Source organism: Megascapheus bottae, chromosome 3 (assembly GCF_031878675.1).
Source record: "Megascapheus bottae isolate mThoBot1 chromosome 3, mThoBot2.hap1, whole genome shotgun sequence".
NCBI lineage: Eukaryota > Metazoa > Chordata > Mammalia > Rodentia > Geomyidae > Megascapheus > Megascapheus bottae.
Window position 1 is genome coordinate 50,779,229 of NC_143511.1, and position 19,111 is coordinate 50,798,339.

The 19,111-nt window shown below is 38.2% G+C and overlaps 1 protein-coding gene across 1 annotated transcript; it reads left to right on the top strand.

The window, feature by feature from the left end:
• The first annotated feature begins 1,452 nt into the window (after window positions 1-1,452).
• Dmrta1 (DMRT like family A1) lies at window positions 1,453-7,556 on the top strand. The gene is made up of 2 exons (XM_090329368.1): window positions 1,453-2,080; window positions 5,386-7,556. Exons 1-2 carry the CDS (start codon window positions 1,453-1,455, stop codon window positions 6,231-6,233), a joined length of 1,476 nt encoding a protein of 491 aa, XP_090185494.1. The 3' UTR covers window positions 6,234-7,556.
• The last annotated feature ends 11,555 nt before the right edge of the window (window positions 7,557-19,111 follow it).

A 19,111-nucleotide genomic window follows, 5' to 3' on the forward strand; every position in this document is an offset into this window, starting at 1 on the left:
ATTATACGCACTTCAGAGAAGTTATGAGTTAGGGTGCTAGGTCTAAAACTTTGTTTTATATAATTGCAAGTTCAGAATGTAAGTCACTTCAAAAAGAATCAGAACACTTGGGCTGAATGCCTACAGTTTACAGAGGTCCATAAGACAGTCCCTCGTATGGCAGGATGATAGGGAATGTTTGGAGTAGGAGGGCAGAATTCCCAGATTGATTAGCAATGTCTACCCTGGTTATGGATCTCATGGAATGAGATCCCCCCCAAAACAACAACAACAAAATCTTGATCATTTTTCTTGCCGTTTTAGGTTTAGGCTATGTATTGCCCATTAAGGTAGTGGGATACTAACCTTAAACAGGTACTCTCCCATTCATTTAGAACAAACTACTGAGTTTTCTGCCTCAAATACTCTTTTGGTTTAAAAGCAACCTAATATGCTCGGACAATAGAGGGCATTGAACGTATTTTCTGACGGCATATTGAAGGAATGGTCAGAACAAACCTAATACTTTGAGGCAGCGACCACAAGCTCCGCCCTACAGACACAGATCCAGGGAAGAACTTCAAGATGCCTTTGAAGAGGTGACATTTCCAAACAGAACCCCTGGTTCCTAAACAGAACACAGGGCGAGGAAATCCCCTCAGTGGGAATCAGCAGTCCTAAAACCACTGGAACATGCAGCCCTTTCCCGCGGGGAGGACAGCCTTGCTGTGCCTGCCTTGGTGGGCTCTCTCCGTCCTGGGGGACTGGATCTGCATACCCTTCTCCACCCAAGAGAACTCAAAGTCCAGATCTCCCTCCTCGCTGAGGGGAGGCGTGGAGTGGGAGCATGAACTTCAAAAGTTAGACTTAGAAGTCAGTCGAGGAGGATGCAAAGATTACTTCATAAAAGTACACGTTGAGGGGCTGGGAGTGTGGCCTAGTGGTAGACTGCTGGCCTAGCATGCACATACATAGAAAAAATCCAGAAGTGGTGCTGAGGCTCAAGTGGTAGAGCTCTAGCCTTGAGAAAAATCCAAGGACAATGCTCAGGCCCTGAGCTCAAGCCCAGGACTGGAAAAAAAAAGATGACTTGGAAAGTGTGTGTGTGTGTGTGTGTGTGTGTGTGTGTGTGTGTGTGTGTGTGTGTGTGTGTGTGTGTGTGTAGGTGACTTGCCTCCTCACAGGACAGTTCCCAGGGGCTCCCACTGTCCCTCCGCCCAGCAGGGCCCCCACTATCCGTTCTGGGCGGGCAGAGCGGGTGGGCGGGGCCGCTTCTCTTCGAGGCGTTGGCTAGCCGCGCTACCCCTGCGAGGCGGATTCCAGGAGGCTCCCTGGACGGGCCGCGCCTCTCCAGCTCTGGGACCTGCTCGTCTAGAGTTTAAGCTGGTCCTCCCGCCTCTCTCCCCCCGCCCCCCCCCCCCAGCAGGATCAGCAGTGGAACCGTCACTTCTCTCATCAGAAACTCCTGGTGCCATGGAGCCGCCGCAGGGCAGCGGCCGAGACCCCAGCGCCGCCGGCAGCCGTTCGCATCGGACGACCCCGGGGCTGGTGGCGGCGCCGTTGTCCGCATCACCCGCAGTGCCCATACCCTCGGGAATCCCGGTTCCTTCGGCTTTCTTGCGAACCCCTACTCTTTTCCTGGGTGCCACCGCTGGCCCGGGGGGGAGCGGAGGCTGCGCAGCTGCTGCGGGGCTGGAGAAGGGCCTGGGCGCGGTGGGCTGTGGGTACCCCAGGACGCCCAAGTGCGCCCGCTGCCGCAACCACGGCGTGGTGTCGGCGCTCAAGGGCCACAAGCGCTTCTGCCGCTGGCGGGACTGTGCGTGTGCCAAGTGCGCCCTGATCGCCGAGCGCCAGCGCGTCATGGCCGCCCAGGTGGCCCTGCGCCGGCAGCAGGCGCAGGAGGAGAGCGAAGGTCGGGGGCTGCAGAGGCTCCTGTACTCGGCACCCTCCGGGGTTCGGGGTCTCGCACCAGGAGGCAGCGGCAGATGCGAGGATCCCCAGGCCGCGGCTGCCCTGGGGCTGCGGGCCTGGAGACCGGCTCAGAACCGCGCGGTGCCCACTTTCCAGGTTTTCCAGCGAGACGGTGCGGAGCCCAAGCGGGGTGAGTGAGGGGGGCTATTCATGTGCGTTGGCGCCACAAAACAAAACACCAACCAAAAAATACGTTTCAATGGAGGAAAAAGTTTAGAAAAACGCAAAGCGGGACCTCCCGGGCATGGGTGGGGTGGGAGAGGTGTAAAGAAGCCCTGCCCTGCTGGGAAGAGGCTCTGGGATGTGGCTAATGGTGAATGGGAAGAGGCTCACTACCTTCTCTACATGCAGGCTTTCGGCTAGTTTCCTCAGGTGAGGGATGGGGAAAGGTAAGGAAAAGGAAGCTGAGGCCAAAGGAGAGCCGAGCCCTGGGTCTCAGCACCCACCTTGCTTTGACTGGGGTGGAGTTGGCTTTGAAAGAGGACGACGTTTCCTGCTCAGGCTTCCTGAGAGGCTCTGGGTTTTGAGAGCACTGGGTTCTTTTTCCAGTTATGAGATTGACTTTTTTGATTCCGTGTGGGAAATTATTGGTCGGTGGAGAAATGCAGTTCTGTGGCCAGACTTCTGGCGCCTTCCTAGTAATGGGAAAGAGACTCTTTTATTTATTTATTTATTTAATTAATTACTTTAATGACTCCTCACATCTCTTAGCCTCCAACAGTGTAGATAGCTCTGTCATTTGAAGTTTTAATTAATTTTACAGAAAATATTGAGGTGTGGAAGATTTGTGAAGCCCCTGGAAAGAATTTCAAAGCTTGACATAGAAGATGGTATATCCAAGAAGTTTTATTTATCCTTTTCCTCCTATTTATTGACTGCAAATTCATTGGCTTATAAATACCCTCTGCATTTTGCTAAGTTATGGATAAATAAACAGTTCTTGCTAAAGTGAACTTCAAGACTGAACTTCATGAAAGTTTCACAGCCCTGCCTAAGGCCTACAGACACTAAACATGTCATTTCAATCTTTTCAGTAAATATTCCAACCGGGTTTCCTACAAATGCATATAAAAAGGATTTGATAATTTGTTAGTTGGGTACATTTCTTAAATTGTGAAAGTTTCAGATCTCAGTGAATGGTGAGATGGACTTTGGAAAATGAATGTCTCTATTGAAATATGGCATCTTATTTCATGTAAGCTTGATTGAACATTTCACTCACGGCCTGTATTTCAGTAGGTAAATGGATGATAAATACATCTCAAGGAGAGGCTAATGAGAAAGATCACTAAAAAGGGAAACAACAGTGGAAGGAGAAGTGAAATGTTAGCATTCCCCAAACTAAACTGATGGCTAAAGCAGGGTGATGTCACTGGTTTCTGTGGATTTTGGTACCACACAGTTGTGTTTTATAGGGATTATGTTCCTTCATTTTGGCCTCAATTGACACTACCAGGGGCAGGTCACCTTAGCTCTAAATTGAGTATCTCTTCTGACACAGTATTCATGAACTACGGTAAAATAGTCTACTAATTTATTCATTCACTAGACTAAGGACAACAATGATTCAGATTTTTCTATACAAAATAACTTTACTAATACATTAAAAATTGTATCTATAACTACAATAAAAAGATTTTTGGAAGAGTTAAAGCAGGAAATTGAAGTTAGAAAGATAAAGATGAAATGAATGTTACCATGGTATTTTAAAGGCACCTTAATTTTAGCATCGTTTGTGCAATCAGCATTACTTTCTATATATTTGTGCTATGAATGAAAAAGGCATTATTGCTTTTATAATCACTGTGGAGAGGACGTTTTGGCATTTGGAAGTAAAATGGAAGGGATTCCTATGCCAACTGTTTTCCAGTTGGTTGACTTCATTTGAAAAGTTATTGTATCATTCAAAGTCCAAAACAGCAGAGTCTTTATAATCTTGCAGTGGCTACATTCTTTCATCATATCTCTGGAACAACGACAGTTTTGCCCCTCAAAGGACTAAGCTGCATACACTTATTTAATCTTTAGAGATAAACTAGACATTTGTTTGGAATTAAGGGCCACTCCTTAAGAACACTGGAGAAAAATACAAGAGTGCTGTAAATCTCATGGTTGTGGATCATTATTTTAGTCAGTATTTATTTTCTTATATTCATGACCTTTGTAGACAAAGAAAGTCATACAAAAGTACTCTGACTACCCTTCTGGATGATTTCCTTTTCCAAGGATAAAACGTATTTGTAGAGTAAAAGGAAATACAAACCCAAACAAAAGTCATTTAGCTAGTGTTTACTTTATTATTGTTTTTCTGGTATTAGCTTGGCAAGAAAGTGGAAACATTCTTTATTTATTTATAGGCTTAACACACTAAAATAGAAAAGTCACATTTGTTTTTTACACATGAAAATACTTTTAGAAAATTTCCTATAACATTGGGGGAGGAGTTTGATTTGAAGCAAATTAATTCATTGTTTTTTGCTACACAGCATGGAGTATCCATAGAAATCTTAACAGTGAAGTTCACAGTTTTCTTTTTAGAAACAATTTAATTTAAAGTTATTTTAAATGAAATTTTTTTTTACTATCTTTAAGGTAGTTGTGCAAAGGGGTTACTATTCAACATGGTAGTTTATTAGTACGACACACCTTGATCAATATTATTCCTTTCATTGTAAAACTCTTTTCTTTATATTTGTAGGACATGGGAAGGAAAACATACTTTACAAAGGATTATGAAAAACTGCTAGTTTTTATCATTTCCCACATGAAGGGAATGTGCAAGCCTATTATGATATAAATTTGGTACAGAAGGAGTCACTGGTGACTTGAAATTTAAATCAAAATGAAAAGTTTTTTCTACATCATTTCACTGACTTAACCTGAATTGTGAGCACAAAAATGGATGAGTGAAAATTAACATTAGTTTCCAATTAGAATACTTAACTAATATAGCCAAGATTATTCTTTTTAAATTTTGATTTATGATCTAAACCGATCTCATTTACTTAGCACATTTGATGTATTATGATGAAAAGATAACTTTTCTTTATGTAACAAAACGTGATGAACATTTAGGAAAGCCCTAAACTAAGTGAGGTAAGTGCATGATTCATGATGTTATGGTTACATTGATAAATCAATACTTGTGGGTAACAACATGCTCTCCCCTTAGGATTTCCTAAATACACTTCTATTTACTATGTTTCTTGTCTTTATTATCCTGAAATGGCACAAGAAACCGCCTTTTCCCACTCTTCCATCATAGGCAAATTTGGAGTGATCTTTATATTTGAGTTATTTAATAAAATGTTTTAGCGCACATAAATATTTAGCATATAAATATATAATTTGAGTGAATGGATTATATTTGAGCTTGGTAGTACCATGTTCTGGCAATAACATTGCTATTTTTGATTTCTTTTTTTTCCCCTGCAGAACAAGAAGAGTGCAAATATGACTCCTGCCAGAGTGGACAAGAAGATACAGTCCCTAAGACACATCCACTTTCTCTGAGATCACCTCCTCAGTGCAAAGGCATCATTGGAAAACAAAGTATCAGGCCACCTGCTTCAGAGCACTCAAACATACACGGTAGCATTCTGTCTCAGTGTCCTGGGGACCAATCCGGAGGAGAAGACAGCCCTAGGTCCTTATCATCCTCTGACTTGGAGTCAGGAACTGAAAGTGAGTGGGCCAGAGACTGCTTTGTTACCAGAGCAGGCCTCTCCACAGGGCCCTCAACCTCAAGAGACCCTCTTGGTATTCTCACCAAGATCTTTCCGAGTTACAAACGCAGCCGACTAGAAGGCATCCTACAGTTCTGCAAAGGAGATGTGGTCCAAGCCATTGAACATGTCTTGAATGGGAAAGAACACAAGCCAGAGACCAGGGATCTACCATGCTCTGGAGATTTGGAAAATACAGCTTTTCAAAGAGCTTCGAATTTTAGTCTAGCTGGAATTGGGTTTGGAACTGTAGGTAACAGATCAGCTTTCTCTCCTCTTCAGTCTACATCTGCTTCTTACCCAGCTGATTCAGGTCTCTACAGTTTCAGTCCTAGACTAGCTTTTAGTCCATTGCGACTGGCATATTCTTCTCCGGGCCGAGGGCTATCCGGTTTTATGTCTCCCTATCTAACGCCTGGGTTGGTTCCAGCCATGCCTTTTCGGCCAGCTTTCGATTATGCATTCTCAGGAATGATCAGAGATACTTCCTACCTTCCCAGTAAAAACACAATTACTGGTGGCAGGCTGTATTTCAGATCCAATCAGAACAGTTTGTAATGGATCTGCTTATCCTCTTGTTTTAAATATTTCTAGGATTATTGCCATACAAACCCACTAGGCCTTAAAAAATGCTATATTTTGGACAGTAATGTTATAGACTTTAGGTTGGAAGACTCTTATTTAGCATTTATTAAATGAAAGCAATTGAACATTATCTGTGCCTTGAATACAGCTGTTTCAGTTATTGTCTAGTTTCTGTTTTTAAATCAGACTTGTTTTTATTATATTGAAAATGTGTGTTTCTTTGTAAAATGTTTATAGTTACAATGAACAATGTGGGATAATATAAAACAAACTGAGGCAGACTTCTGAAAAGTGATTTAATTCTAAGACTCTTGTTTTTTTGTTGTTGTTCTCTATTCCCAGAACAGCAAAAAGTCAAAAAGATTTAATAGGCTTTATATTTGCAGATAAGTCACTTGTAAGAAAAATTCAATGTGACTCTATTGCTTTTCAGAATGTCTGTTTTTTCTCTTGTTATCACTTATAATTTTTAAAAAGTGCAAATAAAATCTTAGTTAATTTTTGATTTACATTAAAGCCTATTAAATAAATTAAGTGAAAGTTTGCCATCTTCTGGCCACTATCACTAATTGCAATTTATGTAGTGAGAAACTCACGGTTTCTTAAGTACTGTAAGTTAATGAATTTGGAAATAACAATTTATGCTAAAATAAAGCTTTTATATTGTTTCTGTTTTTATTGTGGATAATTATTTTATTATTTATGCTTATGTTTGTATGCGGGGAATATATCTTTCCATTTGTTGGGAGGTAGAACAAGGGCATCCATTCACAAAGGTAAAAATACTTTTATTCAGTAACACAAGCTACATGCCCAGAAAATGTATTGATAAAGAGTTGCTATTAAAACTTAGAGCTATTTTTGAAAATTTTTTTGCCAGTCCTGGTCCTTGAAACTCAGGGCCTAAGCACTGTCCTTGGGCTTTCTCAAGGCTAGATCTCTTACACTTGAGCCACAGCACCATTTCTGGCTTTTTCTACGTATATGTGGTACTGAGGACTTGAATCCAGGTCTTCATCCATGCTAAGCAAGCACTCTACCACTAGGCCAAACTCCCAGCCCCTATTGTTGCATTTTTAGAAATACTTTTTTCCTTTATCTGGTGCATTTGCAAACTATTTGTTTTTTATTTCACTCAGTAAAAAGGTCCTAAAGAAGCTGCTTACAATACAGATTTGTATAGTTTTCTTAATATGTTACTATTTTTTCTAAAAGACAGGGACTTCATTGTTCTTGTTAGGATTAAATGATAACTAGCTGTGTATGAATTTCAGCTATTTTAAGCAATTTGTAAAGTATAATCCACTAAAGCTATCTTGAATAATATGTGTCTGTGTGTCTTTTCTATGAAGCCAATGGGAATATACTTCTATAGCATACTTTACTAGAAAATATCAAGCTACTACAGATTATCTGATGCTAATTCAGGATACAAGTGTGTTTAATAATTCTGCATTGATTTTAATGCTGTGTGATACCAAAGCTCCTGTAAAAATTTTGATGTACTCAGTATTAGTTCATTGTTAAAAACCACCAGGAAGGGGCTGGGAGTGTAGTCTAGTGGTAGAGTGCTTATCTAGCATGCACGAGGCTCTGGGTTTGATTCCTTGGCACTACATACACAGAAAAAGCTGGAAGTGGTACTGTGGTTCAAGTATTAGAGAGCTGGTCTTAAGTACAGAGAGGCTCAGGGACAAAGGCAAGGCCCTGGGTTCCACCTCTAGAAAAAAAAAGCAAGAATATAGAGAGTCGTGCTGTGGCAGAGCCCTGGACTTGAGCTAAAGAGCTTAGGAACAGTGCTCAGGCCCAAAGTTCAAGCCCCATGACTGACCAAGAAAAAAAGTATGTAGATTCTGAGCCCACATTATACTACAGTACTTGGATAACAGTTGATATTTAATTAACCAAGCGCAGAAATAATTTTGATGATAATTTTTCTGAGACTGATGGCCCAGAGAAAACTATTTCACACAAAATTTCAAGTTTTCTTCTCCTAAATGCTATTTTGATTACAATCATTGGCAATTCTATTGCATTGATCACTTTACAGAATTATACTTTTTGAAATGCCTTGTATCCTATAGAGGACATAAAATGTAAAATACTATGCTCTACGAAAAAGTTCCATGATAGAAACTGGATTAAAAGCACAGTTTTTCCACTTACTGGATTTGGCCTTTTGTTTACCTGATGGTATGCAAGTATCTATGAGAGAAATTGATTGACTTTTGAACTGAGGAAGTTATTTGGGGCAGTGTTCAAAATCTAAGAGTACTTTTTACAATCTTAAATTTTAAATGAATCTTCATGATGCTCAGAACACTACATAGCCTTGATGGTACATTTAGGACTTGATCTCATAGAAAGGGCTATTACTCCACCTGTTAGAAAGAATGTACCAGTGGAGGCTCAGCGGCCTCATAGTTAATAGTATGAGTCATCAAGAAGTGGAGATTTTTAACTTTGGAAGTTCTAGACTATTTGGTATAAGGATTTGTTCCTTTACAGTGTAACATAGTGTCTGACACATAATAGGTGACCTAATACTTTTTCACTGATTGAATTAAATGAAGATAAGTATTAGATTAGGAATTTGGTTGATGGCTGTTTTAAAACCCTGTGCTTTGTCTCAAGCACTAAGCCGGTTGCAAAAACTGGAGAGAACTAAGACAGAAGATGTACTCATAGATTACTCCAAGTTCGTATTACCATATGTACGAAAACCAGTTAATCAGCCAAGATGAGAACTATTGGCAAGGCTGAGTTCCTTGCAATTAATGCCAGTGGCTGCTGCTGTAGGTCTAGACTCCTCAACTACCAATTATGGGCAGAATGGAAGAGATGCAAAGATTCTAAGACTTATCATATGACCAATTGAACTGGACTGATTTCATACACCATAGCGAGAATATACATGTCAAAATCTCAATAAGGAGAGAATATTTCTCATCTAGCAGCTGTCCAACAGTGAAATAGCTAACTTGAGTAATAATGCATCCTGTTCTCACAGAAAATACCCCATAGAATCTATCAGAGACCTGACTGACGATTTTTATTGTTTCTTTAGTATTGAGCTAGAATCATTTATGAGCCAAACAGAAAAAAGTAAATATCTGATAAATGAATAATTTCCTTTCTAGGACCATCCACCTGGAAGTACTCATCTACCATTTGTCAATAATGCAATACAGTTTTGTTCATCAAAGCTTTTCCAATATGGTAGCCTGGAGAAGGTAAAGAAGGAAGAAATGTAGTATAGAACATGATTTACAACAGATTCAGTCTGGTAGAGATTAACAGGAGCTCTACAGGTGGTAAGAGGAAGTTTCTAACAAAGCATAAAAGGGCACTGAAGATGAGTTTTGATATAATTTCCATGAAGCACACCCCAAATGTTCCTAGAAGGAACACTTAGTTTGGAATTAAAGAAACCTAGGATGGATTCACCAGCAGTGTAACTTGGAAATACTGTATACATTCTTTAGGTATTTGTTTTTTCTTAGTAAAACAAGGATAATAATATCTAACCTTCAAGAATCATAGAGATAAAAGGTAGGTTACTAAATTGCAGAGTACAATAATGCTTATATACTGAGTGCTAGCTAAATAACTCTCACTGCTACTGCTTCGAATTAAGATATTATCTTTGCCTCCCCCATTCCCTCCCCCCCCCGTGGTTGTCTCAACAAAGAGTACTGTAATTACATTTAATCTCCTTAACTGGATGTGGAACTCAAGGGGCAGTGATTACCAGGAGAACATTCAGGCTTAGTTCCAGACTTCCTGTTTGGTTTTGCATTTCATCAGTGAACCATACTTTCATAACACATTATTGTATGTGTTTTGGATTCTTTTAAGGGCTTTCTGAAGGGGAAGAAAAGGAACAGCAGAACTACAGTTCTGTGTATTCATGATACCTTTACTGGTCAGAATTCAATCAGGCAAACAGAATCCTTGAAGAATATGTAAAAATATGGAGTTACAAAAACAACACAAAGGAGGAACTGGCAGATGAGAGAGTGGCTAAGTAATCTTCAGAAAGCATTGCCCCAGTGATCAGTGGGAATTCCTGGGAACTTGGGGGATAGTCCAGCATGACTTATAAGTTGCTGGAGTGATGTAATGACCTCTGGGGACCAAGAAACTACACATCCAGAACCTGTGTGGGCTAGAGGAGACTGCTGGTGAATGGTGGTGAGGTCAACAAGAGGAAAGCTGAGATGTTCAGTAAGGAAAAGTGAGGACAGCTTGGATATCATTTCAATGACTTGTCTCTCCTCTTCTTGAAAAAAAAAACACACATTATCATTTCTTCTTGAGCTACCTGTTATTCAGAACTACAGAGGGCAGTGGGTTCTAGAAATACTGTCGGAGCTTTAGCCAAACTGACTGAACACCATCCTGTGCAGTGCAGTCCTGGCCAATGTCGCTGTCTTACACTTTATGTGTGAATCACATTTCCTTCCAGATAAGTGCAAATTCAAAAATCCACTTAAAATGAATCCAACTATCATTTGCATAAAAAGCACCTGTTAACCCTTTCCCCCAAAAGAGTACTCAGAAAGTGATACTGTCTATATTTTAATACTATTCATTTCTCTTCCCCCCCCACCCCCCAAAATTCACCCTTGGATAACTTGTAACTTTGGCTCTGAGATACAGTTAACCACCAGAGAAAATCTTTTGTTAGTAGAGAAGAGAGAAAATGCATTATGATGATGGTACTTGATCACAATGGCCCCATTTTATGACTTACTGGCTTCCCAATAAGTGTAAGAGTGATACATATCCAGTCGAGGCTGAAGTTCAGAGTCTGATTGATTTCCAGACTAGTGATTGATGGTGTGATCCTTTGTGGAATCCTGGGCAGTAAATTTTAGCCCCTAATCAGCTGGAAAACCATGGGGATAAGCAACTGATGCTTCACATTGTAGTTTTGTCAGGCTATGATATTTGGTATATTAAATATTCTTAACTATATTCTTGATTTATGGTAAGTTCAGTTTACCCTAGGGTGCAACTTCATTTGTGCACCCATACAACTGAGAAATAAATAAATACATATGTTTTTGTCACAATACTATAAGAGGATATGGAAAACAGCGTCACTTCCTTCATTCTGTCCATTTCATATTTTCCGTGTTCTAAACATGTCTCAGGTCACGGTAGCTGCTTTCTACTATAAGGGATCCAAATCTTCATTCCTGAAGCATCTGTGTCATGAATAGTCCTGTTTGTATTATATTTTTGTAACTTACCTTGAATGTTCATTACAAAATATGGAATGCTAGGTTTTAGTGGAATATCCTAGAAGTTGTCCTACGGTGTGGGCAATGCTGCCCTCTGTCTCATTTTTGTTGTTTTTGCTGGATGAGGGGTCTTCATGTAGCCTGTGATAGTTTCAGATTCCAGTAAAATGTTCTAGTGCCTTATGGAGCTATTTTTCATTTCTTTCTTCTCTTTTGAAAAGTAAGATTTAGCAACTGAAAAAGTAAAACACGTATACATAAAGGAACACATGTATTACTGAAGTGAATCATTAGGATTAATACCAAAGGCATTCATAGCTATACTCGACTTTCCAAGTGAATCTGTCTTGAGTATAGAGCTCTACTTTCATAAGTAATTAAGAACATATCTTACACCCAGGAAGGTATCATTCTAAATTTATAAAGTGCTCCTACCAGCTGCTACCATAAATGAGACTTCCAATGGCCATTGTGTAATTCTACAAGACCAGCTGTTTCAGAATGAGGGAACATGAGGACACTGGTAAGATACCAAAGTGTGAACCCAATACTGTGTTTTATTTGTTATAGAATGACTTGTCTTTCAGAGTAATGCCCTAAAGAATACTATGAAACTGGTAAGCCCATGGATGATGGTTTAAAGAGAAACATCAAGGGTAGTAAAGGGAAAACCACAGCAGTGGTTTTATTTTTTTTGATCCAATAAGAACAAAGAGCTGTTCCTTCAAAGATGGAAGCAATCCAACACAATCAACCTGCCACCAGGTGGCTGGATGATTTCCTTAGGGAATAGTGCCATTTCCAGTGTTCTAACTTGGTCTTCGTTTTGGCCAAATTGGGTCTAGCCAAATTGGACTTGATGGATGGAAATCTATGTTGCTGAACTCATGTATAATCTCTATTTTCCGTCTCCATGATCATTTTCTCCATGAGCAAACTGTACAATTATGGGGATTAAAAAAAGCTAGGGCACCTTATTCATAGGATTATCGGGAAGTTCCTTTTCATAAGTTGCTCTTCAGAGTGCACTTATCTGGAAACAAACATGTTTGTATTTGGTGCTCACTCAGAGAGGATTTTCCGTTCATCTTTCCTTGTTACTGATTTTCCAGTCATATAATTTCCCCCATGCTACTGTCAATCCAGCCAAACATTGCTCATGACTCATTGTTGACATAGATATTTAATCCATCTCTTTTTCTAGACAAAATAACCATCAACTTCCCAGCTTTAACTTCTTCCCACTGGAAAAATGTACTATCTTTCAAGGTCACATTGACAATGCCTTAACTGTTTGCTGTGCATATTTCTGGTGTAGTTTCTGTAACCATCTGTGAACAAAAATATAATTGTTCTTCCTAATTTTCTTACGTAGACAATGTCCCACCCAGAGAAGTCCCACCCAGGTGCCAGTGGTTCACGCCTGTAATCCTAGCTTCTCAGGAGGCTGAGATCTGATCATCCAGGCTCAAAGCCAGCCTGCCCACAAAAAGTCCATGAGATTCTTGTCTTTAATTAATTGCCAGAAAACTAGAAGTGGCACTGTGGCTCAAGTGGTAGAGTGCTGAAGAGCTCAGGACAATGCACAGGCCCAGAGTTTAAGTCCCACAACTGAACAAGAGAGAGAGAGAGAGAGAGAGAGAAAGAGAGAGAGAGAGAGAGAGAGAGAGAGAGAGAGAGAGAGAGAGAGAGAGAGAGAGAGAGAGAGAGAGAGAGAGAGAGAGAGAGAGAGAGAGAGAGAGAGAGAGAGGTGAACAAAGTCACAATGTGGCAGGTGCAGAAACAAAAGAATGTGCACCACCTTTTAATGTAACTTGCTTGACTTCCAAATACATAATGAGAAACATCAATTTCTCCCTTAAAATGAATAATGCTCCATAAATATTGGTGTGCTTGACGTACTTAAAAACACATAATTATTCTCTGGTTTATACTAAGAATTAAGGCCTTGTAAGAGGGAAGACGCTCTTTTCACAAAAGTAGAAATATTTTCTTAGCACAGGTGGCTTGCTCCTGTAATCCTAGCTACTCAGGAGGCTCAGATCTGAGAATCTCAGTTTGAAGCTAGCCAAGGGCAGAAAAGTACACAAATAGAGTCTTATCTCCAATTAAACCCCCCAAAACCTAAAGTGACTTTGAGCACAAAGAGGCTTAGTGACCTTGTCCAGGCTCTGAGTTCAAGCCTCACAGCTGACAAAAATAACGTAGAAGAATTTTCAGCCAAAAGTCTTTTTCAAAGCCCAAATAGAGCACAATGTCATTCATCTGGAAATGTTTGCCAAATTTTTAATTACTAAATTAAAAAAATTACCATAGATAGTTAAAGCTCTATATCTTTTCTTCTTTTTTTCTCTCCCCCTTTAAAAATTCTTATTATGACGATGCTATACAGAAAAGAGTTCTGGAAAGAAAGAGAGGTTGAATGATGGCCTATTCCTTTGTAAAATCTTCATTGCTTCTTGATCTGACTCAGAAATGCCAGTTTATTGGATTATTTGGTAAATGATTTGAAGTGAAGTACTCAAGTCAGACATATACTGCAACAAAAATACAGAAATCCACTTCTTGTAGGCAATGGGCAAGTCTATGGATAACCCACTATATACCACAAAGGCATTCAAGGATGTTTGTCCATATATTATCAAGAATGTCATCTTTTGTAATGTCCCAGTAGAGATAAGACATATAGGAGTAGTTAATGCAGCACAAGTCCACTCCAATATTTTCATCTTTAAAGCCATTGCAGATGACCTTAGCAAGGTAGTAGATGGAAGGGGGCACTCATGGAAGCATTCACAGGAAGTAGTTTACTCTTATTTCTATCAGTCCTCTTTGAAGCACCCATTGTTGAGAGTGGAGCTGTGCTCAGTCATCAAGATCAACTTGATGAATAGCTTGTTATGGGATAAAGAGAAGACAAGTCAAGAGTTTCTAGATACCTGCATATCTATCAATGTAGTTTTCCTTAATGAGTTCTCAGAGTTACTTCTGTTTCCATTCTGTAATATTATAGATATTTCTTGTTTGATCAGCTGTAACTTTGATCCTGAGAGGAAAGGAAATTCTGGGTAATACGGCTCTAAAGCTTAGCTAAGTCATAAAAACACAGAGTCATTCATAATTGTAAAATTTATGTTTGTTGAATTTTAAGTCTTATGTTGAAGTGTATATACGTATGTACATATATACATATATGTTCAGAGTGGATATATCATATATATAATAAAAGAATGAACATATATTAAATGTAATTATATGTAATACACAATATTTATTATATGTATAACATATGTCAATTACATACAATATTAATTATATATGTCTTTTTTTGGCCAGTCTTGGGCTTAAATTCAGGGCCGGGGGACTTTCCTTGAGTTTTCTCAAGGATAGCACTGTATTATTTGAGCCATAGCACCACTTCTTGCTTTTGCTGTGTATATGGTACTGAGGAATTGAACCCAGGGCTTTTTGCATGCTAGCTAGGCAAGCACTGTAAAACTAGGCTATACTCCTGGCTTCTATATATGTCTTATTTATAGTATTTATAATAATTGTATATGTGTGTGTTAAAATATCACATATATTAAATCTGGGGACCTAATTCTAGTAAAAGCTTAGCATAAGTCTCTAAATACTGATCCTATTGTTAATTTTATTCTCCTAAAATTCATTGCTATATAAAGTTGAAATGACATTCATTAAATTTTAAGAGATAAAACAGGGAAATTACTTGTACCTTTAACTTAGTTACTTCTAATGAAAACATCTTGCATTTAATTGTTAATACCAAAAAACCCAGGACGTTGAGATTGACTTAACTCAGATCATGCTTGAACTTTATTAAGGACAACATATGAAGTCATTGGGATTTCTGGCATAGGGAAATACTTAGAATACATTGTAAAAGGATAATTCATGTTGTGTGTGGAGAAAATCTACTGAAGAGTAAGAAGGAAGTGAATAATTTTGGATGTTATTTCTTCAGTCTCGTAAAAGATGATGATGAGTTGATAAAGTGTGTCAAAAGAACTGGAGATGGTAGGTGGCTGTCAGATTAGGATAATTTTTTAAATGCCAAGAAAGATTTGGTTATGGATTGAGAGTTCTAAGAGAAAACCAAACATAAACGACATCTCTAAGTTCTTTATTTTAAACACTGAGTTGAATGGTGCTCCTGTTTACTCTGGATGTTCATTTTCATAGTAGTCTGCAGTCAGAAAATTTTCCGAGATGAATGATTATATAAGCCATCTTTCTGTTCACAGTGGGTTTTCACTGTGTCCTCACAAAGTCATACTAAAAAGAGAGAGAAGGCTTAATTGAATAAGAATATATAAATTATATAAGTAGAACATGAAATTCAGCATAGAAGAAAGACATTATGAGAACAGTATAAATGTTTATTTTTTGAAAACAAATGACTCATGAACACTTCTAGAAATTACATAAATTTGGTGGACTTGAGAAACTGCCATTGAGAAGATGCATTATATATTTTAACATTTTCAGGCCATTTAACATCCATTAGGCTATCAGATCCACAGAGTTTCTAACAAGACCAACCCAATATCCAAGGACCAGACAATGTCTGGTTTATGTAAACTCCTTTAGAACATAAAACAAGAGAGTACTTACCAAACCAAGTGTCTGATGACAAAAAGATAAATGCTGAAAAAGAAACAGTTCTTTATGTAGAAACTACATCATTGAAATTAACAAATCAAAGTTACTTCTGTATCTAAAAGTAATGCACTTTAACTATATTCCAGGAGACATATACCTTGTACCAATTAAACTTATCAATATAAATTTCCACATTAACAAATTAAAAGCAGTATCTGTAAGTATGGGAAATTGGATTAATTTTAGTGCTTTTTTATAATAAAGATTTTAGATAACTATGAACAGAAAGTATGAATAGAATCCTCTGCAAGAAATATGAGTTTTAATGAATGTTTACTAAACTATGACTTTCTGAAAGCCTATATCTTATTTCATATGTATATGACTATGAATATAACTTTTCCTATCTTACAGAGGAGACGACAAGACATGAAGCAATCAAGCAACATATCTAAGTTAAAGAAAAGTAGGAGAACTCAAAGTTGAACTGGTAACTTGGTCTATCTCATTCTCAAATTTATATTCCTATGCCTTATATGATATCTTAGGTTACAGTAGGTAAAGATATACTTTGTTCAGGATATTAGGATCTTAGCAACTGTGATTCTTTTATTCCTTTTTGGCTATTACGTATCTATAATGGTTTTAGTAATCATGTTTGTATTTTTGGCAACAAAGGGGAAACATATCAAGGAAAAAAGTTATTATGCCAGTTTTGGATAGGTAAATAATTACAATGTCTCTGGGGAAAGAGTTCTAGGTTGTAGCATCTGCTTTTCTACATGTTGTAAAATAATAAGCATGGTTGTTTAAAAACTACCAAACTGATGTCACTGGACAGAACTGGGCAAAATGTACCCTACAGGCTTTTCTGGAAAGCAATGGTGGCTGTGGCATGTGATTAAATGGTACTTATTTCAGGAAATAAAAATTAGCAAATTCCAGTAGAATTCTGCTCATGTCTCTGTGGCCAGTAAAGTATCACATGCTAGTATATCTGCAAAGAAGTCTAGGAATTATATAACTTCATTGAGTATATTGCCACCTCAAATAAGATTGTAAGGAAATGACTATTGATTGGACAATGAATAGTTTCTACTATAAATGGAAATATCTAATTTGGTACAGCAAATATGCTACACAGTGGCATTTCTTTAGAGAAATCATAATGCTGCAAGTAAGATGAGAATGATCACTATTGGTGATTCTTCTGAGTTTTGTACTAGAAATGTTCACTAATACAATACACCATGAAAATAAGAAAAATATGAAAACTTATTGGAAAATAATCACTAATATTTCAAAATATTAGGGTAAAAACAAGCTGAGAGAAAATGGAAGCATTAAGCTTTTGAAAGAATGTAACAAGAAGACTATCAGCCCAACAAACATGGCAGTTATCAGTAAATTCATGTGAGTACTAGCTGACTATTGTAATAGGATTAAAAGTAACATTCATAACATCAACAAAGACTGAAATGCTCTAAGGGTTAATGAACAAAATATGTACCTGAATAAATTTGTGAATTGCTTTTAGAAACATAAAACTTCAGAATACACTTATGGAAAGGAAGACAATAGTAGACATATATCCTGTTTTCAAAGTAACTGAGCAACAACTTACACCTGTGTTCAGAATATCAATTTTTAAGTCTTAACTCCACCATTCACTTGTGCAGCAATTTTGAATCAAACCTAGGGCTTTATGCACTCCACTAATAGGATATGCTCCTGGTACCCCTTACTGAATTATTTTAATTAATCCTTTGAGAAAATAATGGAAGCATACAATTTTAGCATTGTCTCCATTTAACTTATTAAAAAGTGAAAATGCAGAAGAGTTAAGTCACCTAGTCAAAATTTTACTGATGACTGACATGTTTGTTGGGTTGATTGGAGATAACAGTCTCATGGACTTTCGTGCCCAAGTTGGCTTTGAACAGCGATCCTCAGATCGCAGCCTCCTGAATAGCTAGGATTACAGGCCTGAGCCACCGCGCCCACCTGACCTAAAACCATACCATCTTTGTTTCTATAACTATAATTAGTCTTGATGTCTACTAGAAATTTTTTGTATTTTTGTTTGTCAGAGTAGTTTGGGCTATTATTTGTTCTTTCATAAATTTATTTTCGTGCCAGCATGTCATATTTCATAAGTTTGTGTTGGAATCTTTATTTGAGCTTCATTGGATGTATAAATTCACAGGTGAGACCAGTATTAGTCTAAATACCTTACTGAATTTTTTTGCCAGTCCTGTGGCTTGAACTCGGGGCCTAGGCACTGTCCTTGGACACTTTTACTCAAAGCTAGTGCTCTGCCACTTGAGTCACAGCACCACTTCCTGCTTTTTCTGTGCATATGCCCTTGGACTTTTCGCAAGGCTAGAGCTCTACCACTTGAGCCTCAGCACCATTTCTGGCTTTTTTCTATGTATGTGGTGACGAGGAATTGAACCCGGGTCTTCGTGCATGCTAGGCAAGCACTCTACCACTAGGCCAAACTCCAGGACCTCTCATCATTTAACTTCTAAAAAGAAAGCTCACATAGAGTTGTGGTAGCTTACAGTTTTGTGCAGGTTTCTTTTAAATTTTCGTTTGTCATTTTTTTCTTGTTAGTAAAACAAATCCCATTATGGGAGATTTTTTTCTCTAATTTTCTGATTTTCTTGTTTGTAAAATATATTGCATGACAGACATCAAAGATAAAACAAGGATCTAATATTTGACACTTGATTTTGCTATTTTTTCTCGTATGAGGTAATATAACTGAAAATGTAATATCCCAGTCTCTTTATCTGACAAGTGGGATGGGAATAGTAACATTTTACAGGATTATTGAGTGGAGAGAAGTAGAATGCATAAAATGAAATAACACCTCCCCATCAGTGGACATTATTAAGGCTTAGTCAATAAAATCTATAATTCTGTTTTTAAAATACTGCCACTTTAGATGTTTAAAGTAAAACTACCTATTCTTGG